A 14,541-nucleotide genomic window follows, 5' to 3' on the forward strand; every position below is an offset into this window, starting at 1 on the left:
GGAATGCGAGATGTATGGTGTATTTCATCTGGTTTAGGCATACATACATAGAAAGGGCTGTGGCTGTATGTGGGCTGTATTGATACAATTGGGCTTTGTGTCAGACTTAACCAAACTCTTTTTTTCTGACAACAGGCTTTGTTTTTTTAAGCACTCTTTCCTGTAATGACTCAACAGTTTCTGCTACTGATCTGTTTACTTTGTTGAAAGCACCAACAAGCCAACAGGAGCTTCATTGTAATGATATGGATTAATTAAATGGCATCCACCATGACGTTCATAATTCCACTATGCATCATCAATAGACATACAAGAACATGTTAAAAAAAAACGTATAGGAGAGAAGAGAATTGGCCTACTGGAATTTTTTGAAAATACGCATCTTACAGAGACCATGATTTCCAAGGGTTCAATGGCGCCCACTGTTGGCCTTAACGCAATATTGCAAAGTCCACTCCTCCCGAATCTATTGACCCCAGCCAATCAAGAAACTGAACTTACAAAATCCGCACATTTTGATTGGCTGTGGTAGTGTCAATCACTTTTTGCATCAAAACGCTGAAGACATCTTCCAGGGGAAGCCTCTAGTCTCTAGCAGTATTTTCAGTCGTTTGTGTGTCGCCATTAGCCACAATTACAAGTCGGCTTAAATCTGTCTTTAATTTAAAAATAGCGATGTCAGAAAGCGGATGTATATGAATATAATTTTACAATTAAATGTTTATCAGTTATACGTTGTTTAATGACACTAAGAAGAAGCTAAGGTTAAATAAAGATTTAGCTAGCTAGCGGCTAGCTAGCAAAGGTTAGCAAGGTGCTAACAGCTTGCTTGCTAATATTAGCAAAACTAGCTGCTTGTCCTAGCCAGCAAGCTATTTTGGTAGTGGTGCTGCAGACCAGGCTGCCTAGGTTAACTTACTGTGTGGCTACGATATAACTTGTGTGAACTCGCGCATTGTCATTTAATAAAAGGAACTGCAATTTGGCGTGTGGGTGCACTTTTGATAAAGTTGATTAGTAGCTAGCTTGCTAGCTCATTTTAGCTAGTTGGCTTGCTTGGCAAGTTTGTCATCTCACAGAAGGTTAGGTTAGTCTGCAAGCCAAACCTATTTAGCCAGCAAGCTAGCACCGTGGCCTGAATATCAAATAAGCTTCACAGGGGAATTGACAGTGTTGAAGAAAGTAATACGTAGCTAGTAGGCGTTGTAGTTCTTGTAACTGTTTGGCAAAATCGTGACCACTTCGTACACGAATTTTATTGACAGAGGATTTAACGTTACTCCAAATACCCAGAAGTCTTCTCGTTTCCGGCGGAGCTGGCTCGACACCGCTCATCTTCAACTAAGGTAAGTTGTTTAACGTTGCTGCTATGGTATGTTGATTTTTTTCATGTCGACAGGTAACGTTAATCACAATACAGTCTCTTGTTTGGTAGGTTCCACGTTTTAGTACATAATGCTGAGTAGGTTTTCACTATCGGGGTTTACATAGATACGTAGTTGATTTGGCACACAGGCCTTAGCATGAGTGTGTGCTGAGGGGAGGAACCCTGGAAGTATTTCGGGAGAGCAGCGACATTAGCCCGCTTACCTCTCGCTAGATGGTGATGGCTCAGAAACACATCAGTGTCGACTAGTTTTCACACATTTGTTGGTGTTAATAACACCGAGGTAACAAAATAGTAGTTTGTTTAGGTACTTGCTACTAACCAAGTTTGCGATTTATGTTGCTGGCCATCTAAATTGGCAATGGTGGTAGCTTGCTAACTTTAGCTCTCAAGTTTACTAGCGTAACTTAATTTCCAAATGCATGGGTTGGGACTGGGGTTGCCTTTTTTGGCAAGCTGTTTCTGCTCTTTTGAGTAGAACTTTCGCCCCTGCTATGTTACCTGAAATAACAAGACATTGTTTTCTAGACAGTTAGCTTAGTTATCACTAACCCCTGGTACTTTAACTTCAAGCTCTTGGTTGGGCGATTTTACCGGAATGTTTTTTGTACGCCATACCTTCTCTAGCATTTGCTGGCTACCTGTGTTTTGGTGACACTACGTAAGCATATTATTTTAGCTTTTGATGAGTCAATGTTGCTTACTTAGAATATCTTAAATGAGTTATGAAAACAGTCTGCTTTACCTTGAGATTTCTTTATGTTGCATATTGGTAACTCTACATTTAATTCCATTTGCAGTTCTCTGCCACCCACCTGTGGTGTGAGTGTGCAGGACTTGACTTGGACATTTGGATTTCGGAGTGGAGTTTGGACAAAGCGTGATGTCAGAGGGAGAGGGAAAACCTGTGCAGGGCTCGGCCCTAGCATCAGCGCTGGACGGCAAGTCAGAGTCCACGGCCTCTGCCCCTAGCGCTGGTCAGGGGGTGTCCTCGGTCTCGCCCCCCGTCTCCACGGTGAACCAGGGTCCACCTGCAGCTGCCACTGAAGACGAGGAAGAGGAGAGTGAGGATGAGTCAGAGATCTTGGAGGAGAGTCCCTGTGGCCGCTGGCAGAAGCGCAGGGAGGAGGTAAAACCAGAAATATCAGGTTGAAAATGGAATTCGTAGCAGCCAGGAATCCTTAGTTGTAGTCTTATCAAAAAATGACTGCAGTTGTAGCTAGCAGAAACACACAAAGAAGGTTAAAGTATGGATCAAGCTGGACAGGAATGCAGTGAGGTAAACTGAGGTTTCAGTCTTAGTAGAGATGCAGCAAAGCATTTACACCAGACATCAATGGTGAATAAGTAAAGGTCAGGAGCAGGATGCCTTGTGTTACTACTCACAACAGTTCAGTAGTTTACATGATGGTTAGTTCAAGAATGACAACCACTCTTTGGATGTTTCACAAAATAACTCGTAAACAAATCATAACGTCATCATTGAAAGCATCACAAGGCACCTGGAAAAGTCATTCCTTATGAGTTACAGGTGTAAGTCAGAGCCCGTACAGCACAGGTGAGCATCAGGGCGTCTGCTGTGCCCTCTCCCACTCAACACATGCTGCTCTGTGTGCAGGTGAACCAGCGTAACGTCCCCGGTATCGACAACGCATACCTGGCCATGGACACAGAGGAGGGCGTGGAGGTGGTGTGGAACGAGGTCATGTTCTCCGAGCGAAAGAACTTCAAACTGCAGGAGGTATACTTCAACCCCCCATGAAAGACATAGTCAGCTTTTCACTGACTCATGGCATTTAACCTGTTATATTTCCATATACTGTGTACACCTTAAATGTGGGGTAGACGAGGTTAATTAAGCCTGAAAAGGAATGAAGTCATCGACTTGAAGCTGCCAAGTAGCTCAGAGACAGAAGCCAAAGGTCCTTGTGATTAGTCATGGCACAGGACAACAACCCCCTGTCAAGTCAGGTTTTAATGACGACGACAAAAAGAAAACATTGTGCAATTGCTGAAAGGCTGGTGTTGATTCAAGCCAAATGGCATGTTTTTTTTATTGTCTGTCATTGAGAAATGTGCTTCAGCTCGACTGCACTCGGCCTGCTTAGAAATGCTGTTTGGAGGAGCCTATCTGTCACACATTCAAGTATAGAATCTAGCCTTTTTTCACATTCAGTCTACTGCCCTTGCCATGTCTCATTTCAATTAATCACATTTCTGCTCAGATTTGTCATATGCGTGAGGCACAGAGGTAAACATTGAAAGTTTCACTGAAATGTTGGCTGCATTGTTTGATGCCTTGATCAGCATCTCAGTGCGTCCGCATTAGCTGGCTTTCCTCTCTGACCAGAAAGCTCTACTGAGAGAGCAATTACACATGTTCTAAGCCTTTAGGAAACTGGGTTTCCTTTAGAAGCTAGAATTATTAGAGGGGGGGCATGGTTGTGAAAAAGAAACAAAAAAAGTTGCAGCAGCAACAACAATAACTTTTGTGTTTGTTGCACAACGTCTCCCATCCATTGATTTAGCTCCTGGTGTCAAAAACCCTGAGTGGGCTTTGCTTATTGGACCAGTGCCCCCTCAGTTTGATGAGGAAAACCTCTGAATTGGATTCGCCTACACAGAGGGTTGGCACTCGTGTCTGCACACCTTCTGTTCTTTAATTAGCATCGCGGCGACCATGTCTGCAGCTCCCGTATCGCACAATATCACTTTTGATTTCCTCTGAGAGCTGCACAGGGGCCGCGTGTGGATTTCCTGTTTATTGTTAGCCGGCGGTCTGGAAAGTATGTGTTTAATGTGCCATGTCCGTAACACATTCTCACTACGTGACGCATTTGATCAAGGCCTGGTGCTGCTCAGTGCTGTTAGGAGTAGGAGTATGATTTGATTCGAGTGAGAACAAAATGCACCAGTCTCTCTGTTGGACTTTAGGTGATAGTCTCTTAGGTGATTGTCACGGTTACATCACCATGTAACTGTGACAATGTTTCCTCCTTGGTGACCCAGAATGCCTGGAACGGAGGGATATGCACTGAAGCCAACACGGTCAATAGTTATCTGTCCTCGAAGGAAGAGAACAGAGAAGGAAGATGAATGGGTTTGGTGTAAATCCTTTATATTCTTAAACCCTGTGACCTTTTGTTTCTGTTGCACATACAGGCTGGGGAAGGCACATGTGAAGGGGTTTCCTCCTCTCAGCTTCCCTCCTGTGTGCCTTCCTCTGGAACTGCTCGCAGAGAGAAACAGCATACATATTTTGAATATACAGCCATAGATAAGAACACAAATGGTTCCTCTTTGAATTTTGGCCAGATCATCTTGTCATGTCATGAACCCGTCCCTGCTGCTGAGTTCTGCCTCTCACTTCCCCACTCTCTTGCTTTCTCTCATTCTTCATTTCTCTCTATGCTTCTCCTTTTCTATCTTTGCTATCTTAAAAAAAATAAAAAAAATAATCTGTTTTCTCTATCTGCTTCTTTACATTAACCTCCAATCTCTCTCTCTCCTCTTCTGACTTCCAGGAGAAAGTGAAAGCTGTATTTGACAACCTGATCCAGCTGGAGCACCTGAACATCGTGAAGTTCCACAAGTACTGGGCTGATGTGAAGGAGAACCGAGCCCGGGTGAGTCCCTAACCCCTTCCCCCACCACCACCACCACCATCACCTTTAAGCCTGGCCCACATCTCCAGGGTTCAGCTGAAGGCCTGCCAGCTCCCATCACAAGATTCTCTGTCCGAATCATGCCTAAGAGCTGTGGCGCAATATCACACTTAATGATGTTTTGACCAGGGTGTGGAATATGTGTGTATGTGCATGAGAAAAAGTGTGTGTGTGTTTGGCTGTGTATGTTTTGTCCTAGGGTATTATTCAGAACAGTAGTATAATGAAGCCCCCTGTTACCCCCTTCCCTCTCCCTCCCCACAGGTCATCTTCATCACAGAGTACATGTCCTCAGGGAGCTTGAAGCAGTTCCTGAAGAAGACCAAGAAGAATCACAAGACCATGAACGAGAAGGTGATGAAACTGTTTGTCTAGCCTTCCTTGCTTACTTTCCAACCTCTGCAAACACACGTGCCTAGTTTCTAACCGGACTCTAAAAACAGAACCTCCCGGGTCCGACCCAGATGCAGGCAACGGGGGAGCTCTCCCCTCACCTGTGTAGACCAAACGCCCTTGTGATGAATGAATGCCTCGTGCCTCCAGTGCTTTGTCTCCACAGACCCGCTGTTTGATTTGCCTCTCGTTAGTCCACAGAGAAAGTGTGGTTCTTCTCCATCTTCGTAGGAGATATAAATAAGCAACCCGGGCAGTTCTGAGAATAGAAACTGTTTATGCGTGTGCTGTTTGGAATGATGTATTAGGAACGTGGTTTATTGTTCATCTTACTAGCCATATGAGTGTGAGAGCTCACACGTGTCTGTGCTTGCCTTGTCAGGCCTGGAAGCGGTGGTGCACCCAGATCCTGTCTGCCCTCAGGTTGGTGTCTACACACACACACACACACCGCTCCTGCCGTAGGCTCAGCAATGTTTCTGCCATATCTCTCTGTAAATACAGATCACTGCACGTCTGGAAAGTTCTCAACCTTACAAATTAAGACATACACATTTGTCTTCTAACTATTGTGCGTCTAAGCCAAAGGACATGAGCACAACATCCAGCACGATAGGATAGTGGTTCCATAGCATGTCTACATATATGGAGTTTGCCTAACACCTCCCTCTCTGCAGTTACCTGCACTCATGTGACCCTCCCATCATCCATGGCAACCTGACCTGCGACACCATCTTCATCCAACACAATGGTCTCATTAAGATCGGATCAGGTGTGTACCCCGTCCTACTGCTCCATGCTCAGTGACCGTGTGTGGTCTGATCTCTCCTGGCACACTGCTATGCCAGAGCTCGCCTTTGTGGCTAATCCCTAGTCTTCCCTCTCTTATCCCACCCACATCTCTCTCTCTCTCTCTCTCTCTCTCTGGCTCTGGCTCTCTCTTTCTCTATCTATCTCTCTCTTTCTCTATCTATCTCTATCTATCACTCCCTCTCTCTCTCCCTGTCTTGTTTTACAGTGGCCCCAGACACCATAAACAACCACGTGAAGACATGTCGAGAGGAGCAGAAGAGCTTGCATTTCTTTGCTCCAGAATATGGAGGTAAGGGCTCAATCGACTGAGTTCTGATGTCCCCACACTAAATATTCATCTGCCGTCAGCTGTTACTCTTTAAGATCATGTGATGTATCAACTCACCAGGTGCAGTGTTTAGTTGAACTGTGTATGAAAATTGAGAACTAGGTTCAAGGGCCAACATCCAAGAATAACAGATTGTGTGTCATATAACAATAAACTGACCTGGTCATCAGTACAATATTATATTCTCAGTATATGATACAGTACTTCTGAGCTACCAAATATGGAACTTTGCTTGAACACATTGAAGCATTCAACTGTCTTTTAGACTAATTCATGTATCAGATGATACTGATACTATATACTGATAATGTAAATCTGTTCAACACATAATCATTTCCCCCTCTCATCTTATCCTTGTCCAGCGGTTGCCGACGTCACCACAGCTGTCGACATCTATTCCTTTGGAATGTGCGCCTTAGAGGTGAGTGTTGGCGCGCCAGTCTGTGTGCGTGAAGATTGGTTCACTCTGTTTGGCCAGGCTGACCCCCCGTGATTGTTTCCTTTGCCCTCTTTAGATGGCTGTGCTGGAGATCCAAAGCAACGGAGAGTCGTCTTACGTCTCGCAAGAGGCCATCAACAGTGCCATTCAGTTCCTGGAGGACCCACTGCAAAGGGTGAGGGAGTGGATCTGTGCTTTTATGTGTGTGTGTCTCTCCTGGGTATGTGGTGCATGTAAAAATGTGTGTCTGCTGAGTTTTTAAAATTTGTATTTATTTTATAATTGACGGCCTTCATGCATTGTGTAGGAGTTCATCCAGAAGTGTCTGGAGGTGGACCCCTTTAAGAGGCCTACAGCGCGGGAGCTGCTGTTCCACCAGGCTCTGTTTGAGGTGCCTCTGCTAAAGCTGCTTGCAGCTCACTGCATCGTCAGCCACCAACGTGAGTCTGTCACTCAGCCAATCACATTCACAGACACTCCAGGCAGCCAATCACAGGCCGTCTCTGTCATGCTGTTTGTTGTTTATAAAGCACGAGCTATATGTGCTGAATTAAATATGTTCTCATTGTGCACTGAAAACCTTTTCTTCCTCCTCGCACAGACATGATCCCCGAAAACGCGTTAGAGGAAATGACCAAGAACATGGACCCTAACCTGGTCATTGTGGAGAATCGGGGTGTCCAGTTAAAGTACGTGTGTGTCAGTCACTCTGAACCTTCTGATGTTTTGTGTTAATAATCATTAAAGTATGTAGTTCATGTTTATTCACCATATCTGGTGTTGTGCAGTGTTGGGATTGGGAGTTATTGATTTGTGTTATTTGTGTCCGTGTTCTCAGGCTTTCACAGTTTCCTGCTTTGGAACTAGATAAGTTCCTGGAGGATGTGAGGTAAGAACCCCTCCTACATTTACCTTTCATATGTGTTTGCCTCGCTGTTCTAATACATCCTTTTTACCATGTAGTGTATTCAGTTTAGTCATGCTTCACAGTTAATTGACTTGACATGCACAGGCATATGTGGAAATTCTAGTTTAGCGGGGGAAGCTATGGGGGTTATCTGTTTGAGCAGAAGCAGCGGTAAAGATCTGCTCTCCTGCCTTTACCGTTCATGTTTATTCTGCACACCTGGCCCGCCTCACCGCATCAGTGGAATTTCTTGTTCACTACTGATTACGTTAGTGATTCTTTGAAAGTCGGAATGAGTGAGGTGGGTGAAAAGTGTTGGTACTGACCCCCCCCCCCCCCCCCCCCCTCGTGTGACTCAGGAATGGCATCTACCCCCTGACGGCGTTCGGGGTCCCCTGCCCTCAACAGCCCCAGCAGGAGACAGTCAAGTCTCCCATCGTGCCGCCCTCGGTCAAGACCCCCACGCCTGAGCCTGCCGAGCTAGAGACCAGGAAGGTCAGTGCTGATGATTGTCCCAACACACAGAGTTTACACAGACAGAAACTGCGCTTTAATTCAGTAGAATCAGTCTGAATCATTTCCATTTTAGATGTTTGTACCGTCAAAATGGCGTTCTACAGGAAAGTTGGTTTAGCCCTCCACCAAGCAGCAAGGTGTAGATCGTGGCCGTTTTAGTTTGACTAGATGTTACTTGTGTGTGGGCTGTTTACATATGTTCAGGATCATTGAAACAAAGACACGGCGGACAAAATGTGTCAATACTCCCCCAAAAGCAAACTTGACGCCAGTGAGACTAAGGAAGAAAAAAAAAAGAAAAACGCTGTCAAAGAAATATGTGTGTCAACAGTATGACCCATAGGGCTCTGTATTGGCAAGAATCTGGCGATACAATACATCTTATGATACAGGGGTTACAATTTAATATATTGTGATGCATTGAGATACTGTAAGCAAGGAGATGTATTGCGGTTTATTCATTTTTATAAATCAAATTTGAGAAAAACTGGTAACAAAAAAGAACACGCCACCACAAGTTTAAAAAAAAGCTTCCTCTTTTTATACAATCAGAATAGTGAGATATGCTATCTAGTGGTCGGGATTCAAACACAACTCAAAAGTAACCACTGTCTGCTACAAATCATTGCATGCAAATTCATTTCAGCTTTTTGTGCTCAAGATAATACTCAGTTCAGTTTGGATTTATTTGTATTGTGCTCAGAGAAGTCATATATCTGGAGAATATCCAGGACATAAACTAGATCCTGCAGACTTTTAAGAACAAGCACCTGATGCCCAAAACAGGAACAATGTTATGTTATTACGTACCTAGTGACGACAAAGCTGATGATGATGATGATGTTCTCTCCTCAGGTCCTGCAGATGCAGTGCAATATTGAGCCAGTGGATGAGGGCGCTAAGCACCATGTAAGAGTCTGACTTTGCTTGTGTTCATTCCCTTTTGCCCCCCCCCCCAAAAGCCCCACTGTCATGGTTACTCATGTTCTGGGCCAAGATGGGGTTCTGGTTGTTGCCATGCACATTTGCAGCAAGAAATGAAACTAAGCTAGTGTGTAAATCCAGGTCCCCCGAATGATGAGGTAGAGAGAGAGGGGGGGATCTGCGAGTTCAGGTTGTGTGTATGTCCATGTGTTTGGAGTTTCTGCAGAGTTGATGCTTATAAAATATACTCACGGCTGAGTGTGGTTAAAGGAGGGTTTAGTTTGTTAGAACATAAGTCGAGCTAGCTTTGAACTTACATGAAATTGAGAAAATTGTTAGCGCATGACATAACTATGACTATTTCAAAGATGATGGTATCCACAATAGAGACAGTGTTAAAGTTAAACACACACACAAACTAGTGTAAGGAAAAAACACGCTTGAAGTTTGCATCGTAGTGACAGTTCACAGAGTGTCACCAGCTTACATCAACACTTGTCTCTTGCACAGTTAAAACCTTTTGTGCAGTCTCAGTGTTTGACAGATTTGGGTCGCCACGTCTGGAATCTTCACTGTTCTGAAAAAGTGGTGTAAGAATGTTTCCATGCATATTCATGGTAGTCCATTGCACCATGCAAATCAATGGAAGGATCTTCATTGTGGCTGTCACTGGAACACCAGACTGCCTTCCGAGTTCTGAATTCTTGTTTCTTGCTCCTGCAGTTGACCCTGCTGCTGAAACTGGAGGACAAGCTGAACAGGCATTTAAGTTGTGACTTATTACCAAGTACGTGCATTTGTCCTGTCTTGTCTGCATGTCCCATATTTGTGGTAAGCCATTCGGTTACACACAGACGAGTTTTGTAATGTAGTCATAATTGACAATGGACAGGAACCAAATAACATCATGCTAAAATATGTGGGGGAGTTTCTGCTGGTCTCTGTGGTTCTGTGTGTGTGTGTGTGATTCTGTTTCTGTGTGTCCCTGTGTGTGTGTGTGTGCATGTGTATGTGTGTTATGTAGTGGTTGGTGGGAGGTTCTAATGTTTTCTGTGTCCCACAGATGAGAATGTGCAGGAGCTCGCCGTGGAGTTGGTTCAGCTTGGCTTCATCAGTGAGGTAAGGCATGCACACTTTCCTCACCAGTGTGATCTTAATACTCTTGCACAGTCCGCGGTAGAATGATATGTCGTCTTTATAGTGTTGTGGCATGCAAACATTCCTTTTTAATATATAGCCGTCAGACGTCTTGGTATAACAAACTTATTTCAAGGTACAATAATTTTATTCAGGCATCTCCACTTCATTTCATGCCCGCAGTCCAAAGTCAGATGTGTCACTGAACCAGTCCTAGTCTTTTCATACTGTGGTTACGACACCAAGCTGAGTCATCTGTATGGGAGTGGTGCCATGTAGTAAGTGGGTCGCACAGCTGCTGGGGAATGACACCCCTCAGTGCCAGTGCTTATCAGTGCACCGCTCGTTTGCACTGATTACATGCTATTTTCTCATCAGTAGTGAAGGATGAACAAATCCTCCTAATTGCTGGCAAGCATTCATCTTTTGCCCGGATGTTTCCATTCTTGGAAAGGCTGTCGTCATACCATCTGCACAGTTGCTTAACATTTTTCTCTTTTTTTCTCTCTCTGTTCTTCCCCGTTCTTTCTGCACTCTTCTTTTTTTGCTCAATTCAACCTCCACCGTCAAACATGGTGATGTTTACCCACACTTGTAAACATTACATCTCTGTTTCTGACCCTTGACCCTACCCTCTCCACACACACACACACACACACACACACACACACACACACACACACACACTTCTACTACTTTCTCCCTTGCTCCCCCTCACTCTCATTCATTCCTGTCGCCCCAACTCTGTCTTCCCACGCTCTTTTTCTTTCCTCTCTTTGCTCTGTCTGTGTCTCGTCTGCAGGGGGATCAGTTGCGTCTCGCCTCTGTGCTGGAAGAGGCCTTCAGTAAATTCTACAGCCGCAATGGCTCCCTCAACCCCGTCACCGTCTCCTCGTAGCAGAGGGGGGGTGTGAACGCACCACCCCACACCCACCCTCCATGAGCCCCTCCCCAAGCCTCTCGCCGCCAACCTCCAGCCCACCCAGGAGGAAGGACACCGAGGCGCTCCATCACAAAAAAAAAAGCTTTGCAAGGGGGGTTTCAGGGGTGGGGGAAGCCACTCTTATTGTGCGAGTCCCCCCACCCCCTTGAGTGCATGAACCCCCCCCCCCCCCCTTCTGCGGCTGTAGATTGGGACAGGGATGGAAGCCCTAGGAGTCATACTAGGAGAGGGTTGGTGTTGGGAGTTTTCGGGTCCTTTTATACGTTTGTTATATCTGTCAGTGTAGCTGTCCGCTTCTCTGTTTTAAAAGAAGAAAGCACCTCGATTCTTATTTAAAGTCAGTATTACTTATTGCAATTTTTTTGGGGAAATATGTTTTTTTGACTTTTGGTATCTGTGGTATAGGTTTTTTTTTGGGGGGGGGGGGGGGGCTGTTATTTCGAGGTGGGATGTGTGCACCATGCCAACCCTCTTAATTCCCCTCTCTTGCTCTCCGTATGTGCATGGAGTCAAATGCACCAAGTTGTGATCAGTCTACAGTCATCTTCTGCCACTTGTTATCTACCTGATTCTGCAATCAGGAATCAGTGTTATCACAAGTTTTCTTTTCCCCACACACACTCTCTTCCACAACGCCCTATAAGAAAGGCTTAATTACCTTTTATTTGGTGGGGGCATACAATTCCTGTGGTTGTAATCATGATTTATTCAATTCATCTGAGCCAAGATTGAAAGGGAGGGGAGCAAAGAAAGAATGCTGAGAGAAATGTGGATTATTTATCTATGTACTTCTCATTAGTGTTGATTTTTGTTGTTTTTGTTTTCACTTTTTAGCACAGTGTGGCTGTTTTTGTATTTGTTTTCTTTTTGGTTTTGGAATGTAAAGCTTTCAGTTACCATGGAACGTTTCGTCTTAAGTGCGGTTTATGAGGAAAAGGGCACTAGACCTGACTTCCCCTGTACAGCAGGTCTTCTCTGTGTGACTTTTTTTTTTTTGTCGGCAAGTGTACACCTCTCGTGTTTCTGTGCCTTCTAAGATGGAACAAAAAACCCAGTCACCACTATCCTTTATTTTACATTCTTAACTGACTTATCAGCAACCATCTTGACATTTGTGCAAAAAGGCTTCGGCATCTTGATGGCCTCTGTGTAGCCATATGTGAAAACCGAACATTTGCTGTACATAACAAACATGCATGCACATAGTACACTTACCTTTGGTTTCACAGCTTGGTTTAAAGAAGAAAAAAAAAAAAAATAGATGAACACCACTTCCAGATTGAATTAGAGAATGCCAGGTGCAACGTCTTAGTTATTGCGTAGGGGAGGAGGCCTTTTGTTTGTTCTTGGTTCTTAGACAAATAAAGGTGTTGGTTGGTGGGTTGCAAGTGTCATGCATGCCCCAGTCACTTACGTTATGTAATTATCATCAGCTGATGTCTTTAAAGACTTCCGTAGTAACGTGCCGGCTGCTTATGCTGCAAGACTCGAGACCTATGGGCTCTCTGCTGGAAGATCCAACTAGCTGCTAGTTTGCACTACTGTACTCTGTAATTGTTGACTTTCATCGGTTTTCGTTCTACAAGCCTTTGGGAACACTGCTTTAAAGGTAGTTTCTGGGACTTTCCTATGGGTATTACTGTTAAATGGACTGAAAGAGAGGGTTACCTTCAAATGAAAATGATAATTTACTGTTCATGTCAATGATCATTTACATGAAATGTTTGCTGGTAGAAATGAGTGGGGTGGAGTTGTCCTTTTTTTCTGTGGAAAGGAAAAGAAATTGACTAGCAGATTTGCCAGGCTATTTGTCTCTACCTTACCAGTGGGAAGTGGTCAAGATGTTTGGCCAAGACGGGGAGCAACAAAAACCTTCTAAATGATTCATTTAATATGTTCAAATTCTTCAAGTGGTTTTGTGAGGGGAACAGCTTGGAACATAAACTAATATTTTCCTTAAAGATTTTCCCCTCAGTTCATGCTGTCAAACACTTTCTTTTCTGCCTGTGAGAAATGAGCTGTGAAATTGAGTTTTTGCTGAAATATTTCATCCCAATAAAACTCAGCTGATCATTGATTCCACCACATAAAAGCCAGTGAAGACTATTTTGCCTGTGTGCTGTGGAATGCTTGCCCAGGTTTTAATAGTTTGTGGACAGAGATGTGGCAAGTGTCCATTGTCATGTAATGAAAATGAGCTGCCTTGGCATTCTACAACCTAATCTCTTCCTCCATTTTGTGGAAAACGCCACCATGAAAGGTTTTAAATATCAGAAAAGTAGATGTCAGTTTTCATTTCTGGGGAGAAGTCTCTTTAATGTGAAGGCAAAACATACTAGGTGTTTTTATTTTATGAAATGCAATTGTCTATCCTTTAAACCAAACGGCATAATATTACTTTGTCATTGATGCATAAGCTAACGGTTTCATGCCACACAAAGATGAAGGTTGCAGGCAGAGTTTCAATCAAAACCCTCATGGGTTTCTTCAAACCTGAATGAACGTACACACAAGATTGATGAGAGCATCCTGAAGATCTGCAGTCACATGTGATCCGATAGGTCAAGGAGCTCTTCAGATTCCGGTTCTCTTAGCTGGTTTTTGGCAATGTTCTAAGCACTGTTAAAGTATGTCAACCTTGTGTAGATCACGCTGGACATAACTTCAAAACCGCCTTTGCAAAAGTTTCCTTTCTTTTTTTCTTCCTTTTTTTGAATTAATTTTTTTCTTGAAATAAATGTGACCATTATAGCACTTCCATTATTCGCTTTTCCAAGTGTCTATTTTTTTTCCTGGTTTAGGTTTTGGATATCTGAATCAATATGATAAATCAGGGATTGTCAGTTCTTCTCCTGAAACCTCTCTGCACACAGGAATCCTGTAAGCCTGCTGAAAATGCAACTGATGGAAGTCTGTGCGATTATAATACTCTTGATTAGCTAAATCAGGTGTGTGCAGCTAATCAAGTGTGCCCCCTAATGACTTTGCTCAGGTTGCAGAAGACAGAACAGGAAATGTGCAAAACGGGAAGGGGCCCAGAGTGGAATTGAGAACCTTTGGGATAATCCATTGAGAAGTAACAAGGTGGA

At 44.0% G+C, this 14,541-nt stretch overlaps 1 protein-coding gene across 4 annotated transcripts; it reads left to right on the plus strand.

Moving 5' to 3' along the window:
- The first annotated feature begins 547 nt into the window (after positions 1–547).
- On the plus strand, positions 548–14,215 carry nrbp1 (nuclear receptor binding protein 1). 4 transcript variants are annotated; one of them, XM_012837558.3, is made up of 18 exons: positions 548–1,346; positions 2,188–2,516; positions 3,006–3,128; positions 4,912–5,013; positions 5,317–5,406; positions 5,828–5,868; positions 6,123–6,217; positions 6,464–6,547; positions 6,949–7,007; positions 7,102–7,200; positions 7,333–7,465; positions 7,627–7,714; positions 7,864–7,914; positions 8,292–8,427; positions 9,304–9,357; positions 10,096–10,159; positions 10,436–10,491; positions 11,312–14,215. In XM_012837558.3, the coding sequence occupies exons 2-18, from the start codon at positions 2,271–2,273 to the stop codon at positions 11,405–11,407; spliced, it is 1,617 nt and encodes a 538-aa protein (XP_012693012.2). In that variant the 5' UTR covers positions 548–1,346; positions 2,188–2,270; the 3' UTR covers positions 11,408–14,215. The 4 variants fall into 4 exon arrangements, with proteins under 4 accessions (XP_012693012.2, XP_031437030.1, XP_031437032.1 ...); XM_031581170.2 differs by lacking the exon at positions 548–1,346 and adding an exon at positions 1,367–1,431; XM_031581172.2 differs by lacking the exon at positions 548–1,346 and adding an exon at positions 1,375–1,399.
- Positions 14,216–14,541: the final 326 nt, after the last annotated feature.

This window comes from Clupea harengus, chromosome 15 (assembly GCF_900700415.2).
Source record: "Clupea harengus chromosome 15, Ch_v2.0.2, whole genome shotgun sequence".
Lineage (NCBI taxonomy): Eukaryota > Metazoa > Chordata > Actinopteri > Clupeiformes > Clupeidae > Clupea > Clupea harengus.

Bases quoted from the DNA above. Each gene is read 5' to 3' on its own strand.
- nrbp1 (XM_012837558.3), top strand. From the start codon at position 2,271: ATGTCAGAGGGAGAGGGAAAACCTGTGCAGGGCTCGGCCCTAGCATCA. The intron at 6,218-6,463 runs GTGTGTACCCCG...CTTGTTTTACAG, and splicing joins TCTCATTAAGATCGGATCAG to TGGCCCCAGACACCATAAAC. The intron at 6,548-6,948 runs GTAAGGGCTCAA...ATCCTTGTCCAG, and splicing joins CTTTGCTCCAGAATATGGAG to CGGTTGCCGACGTCACCACA.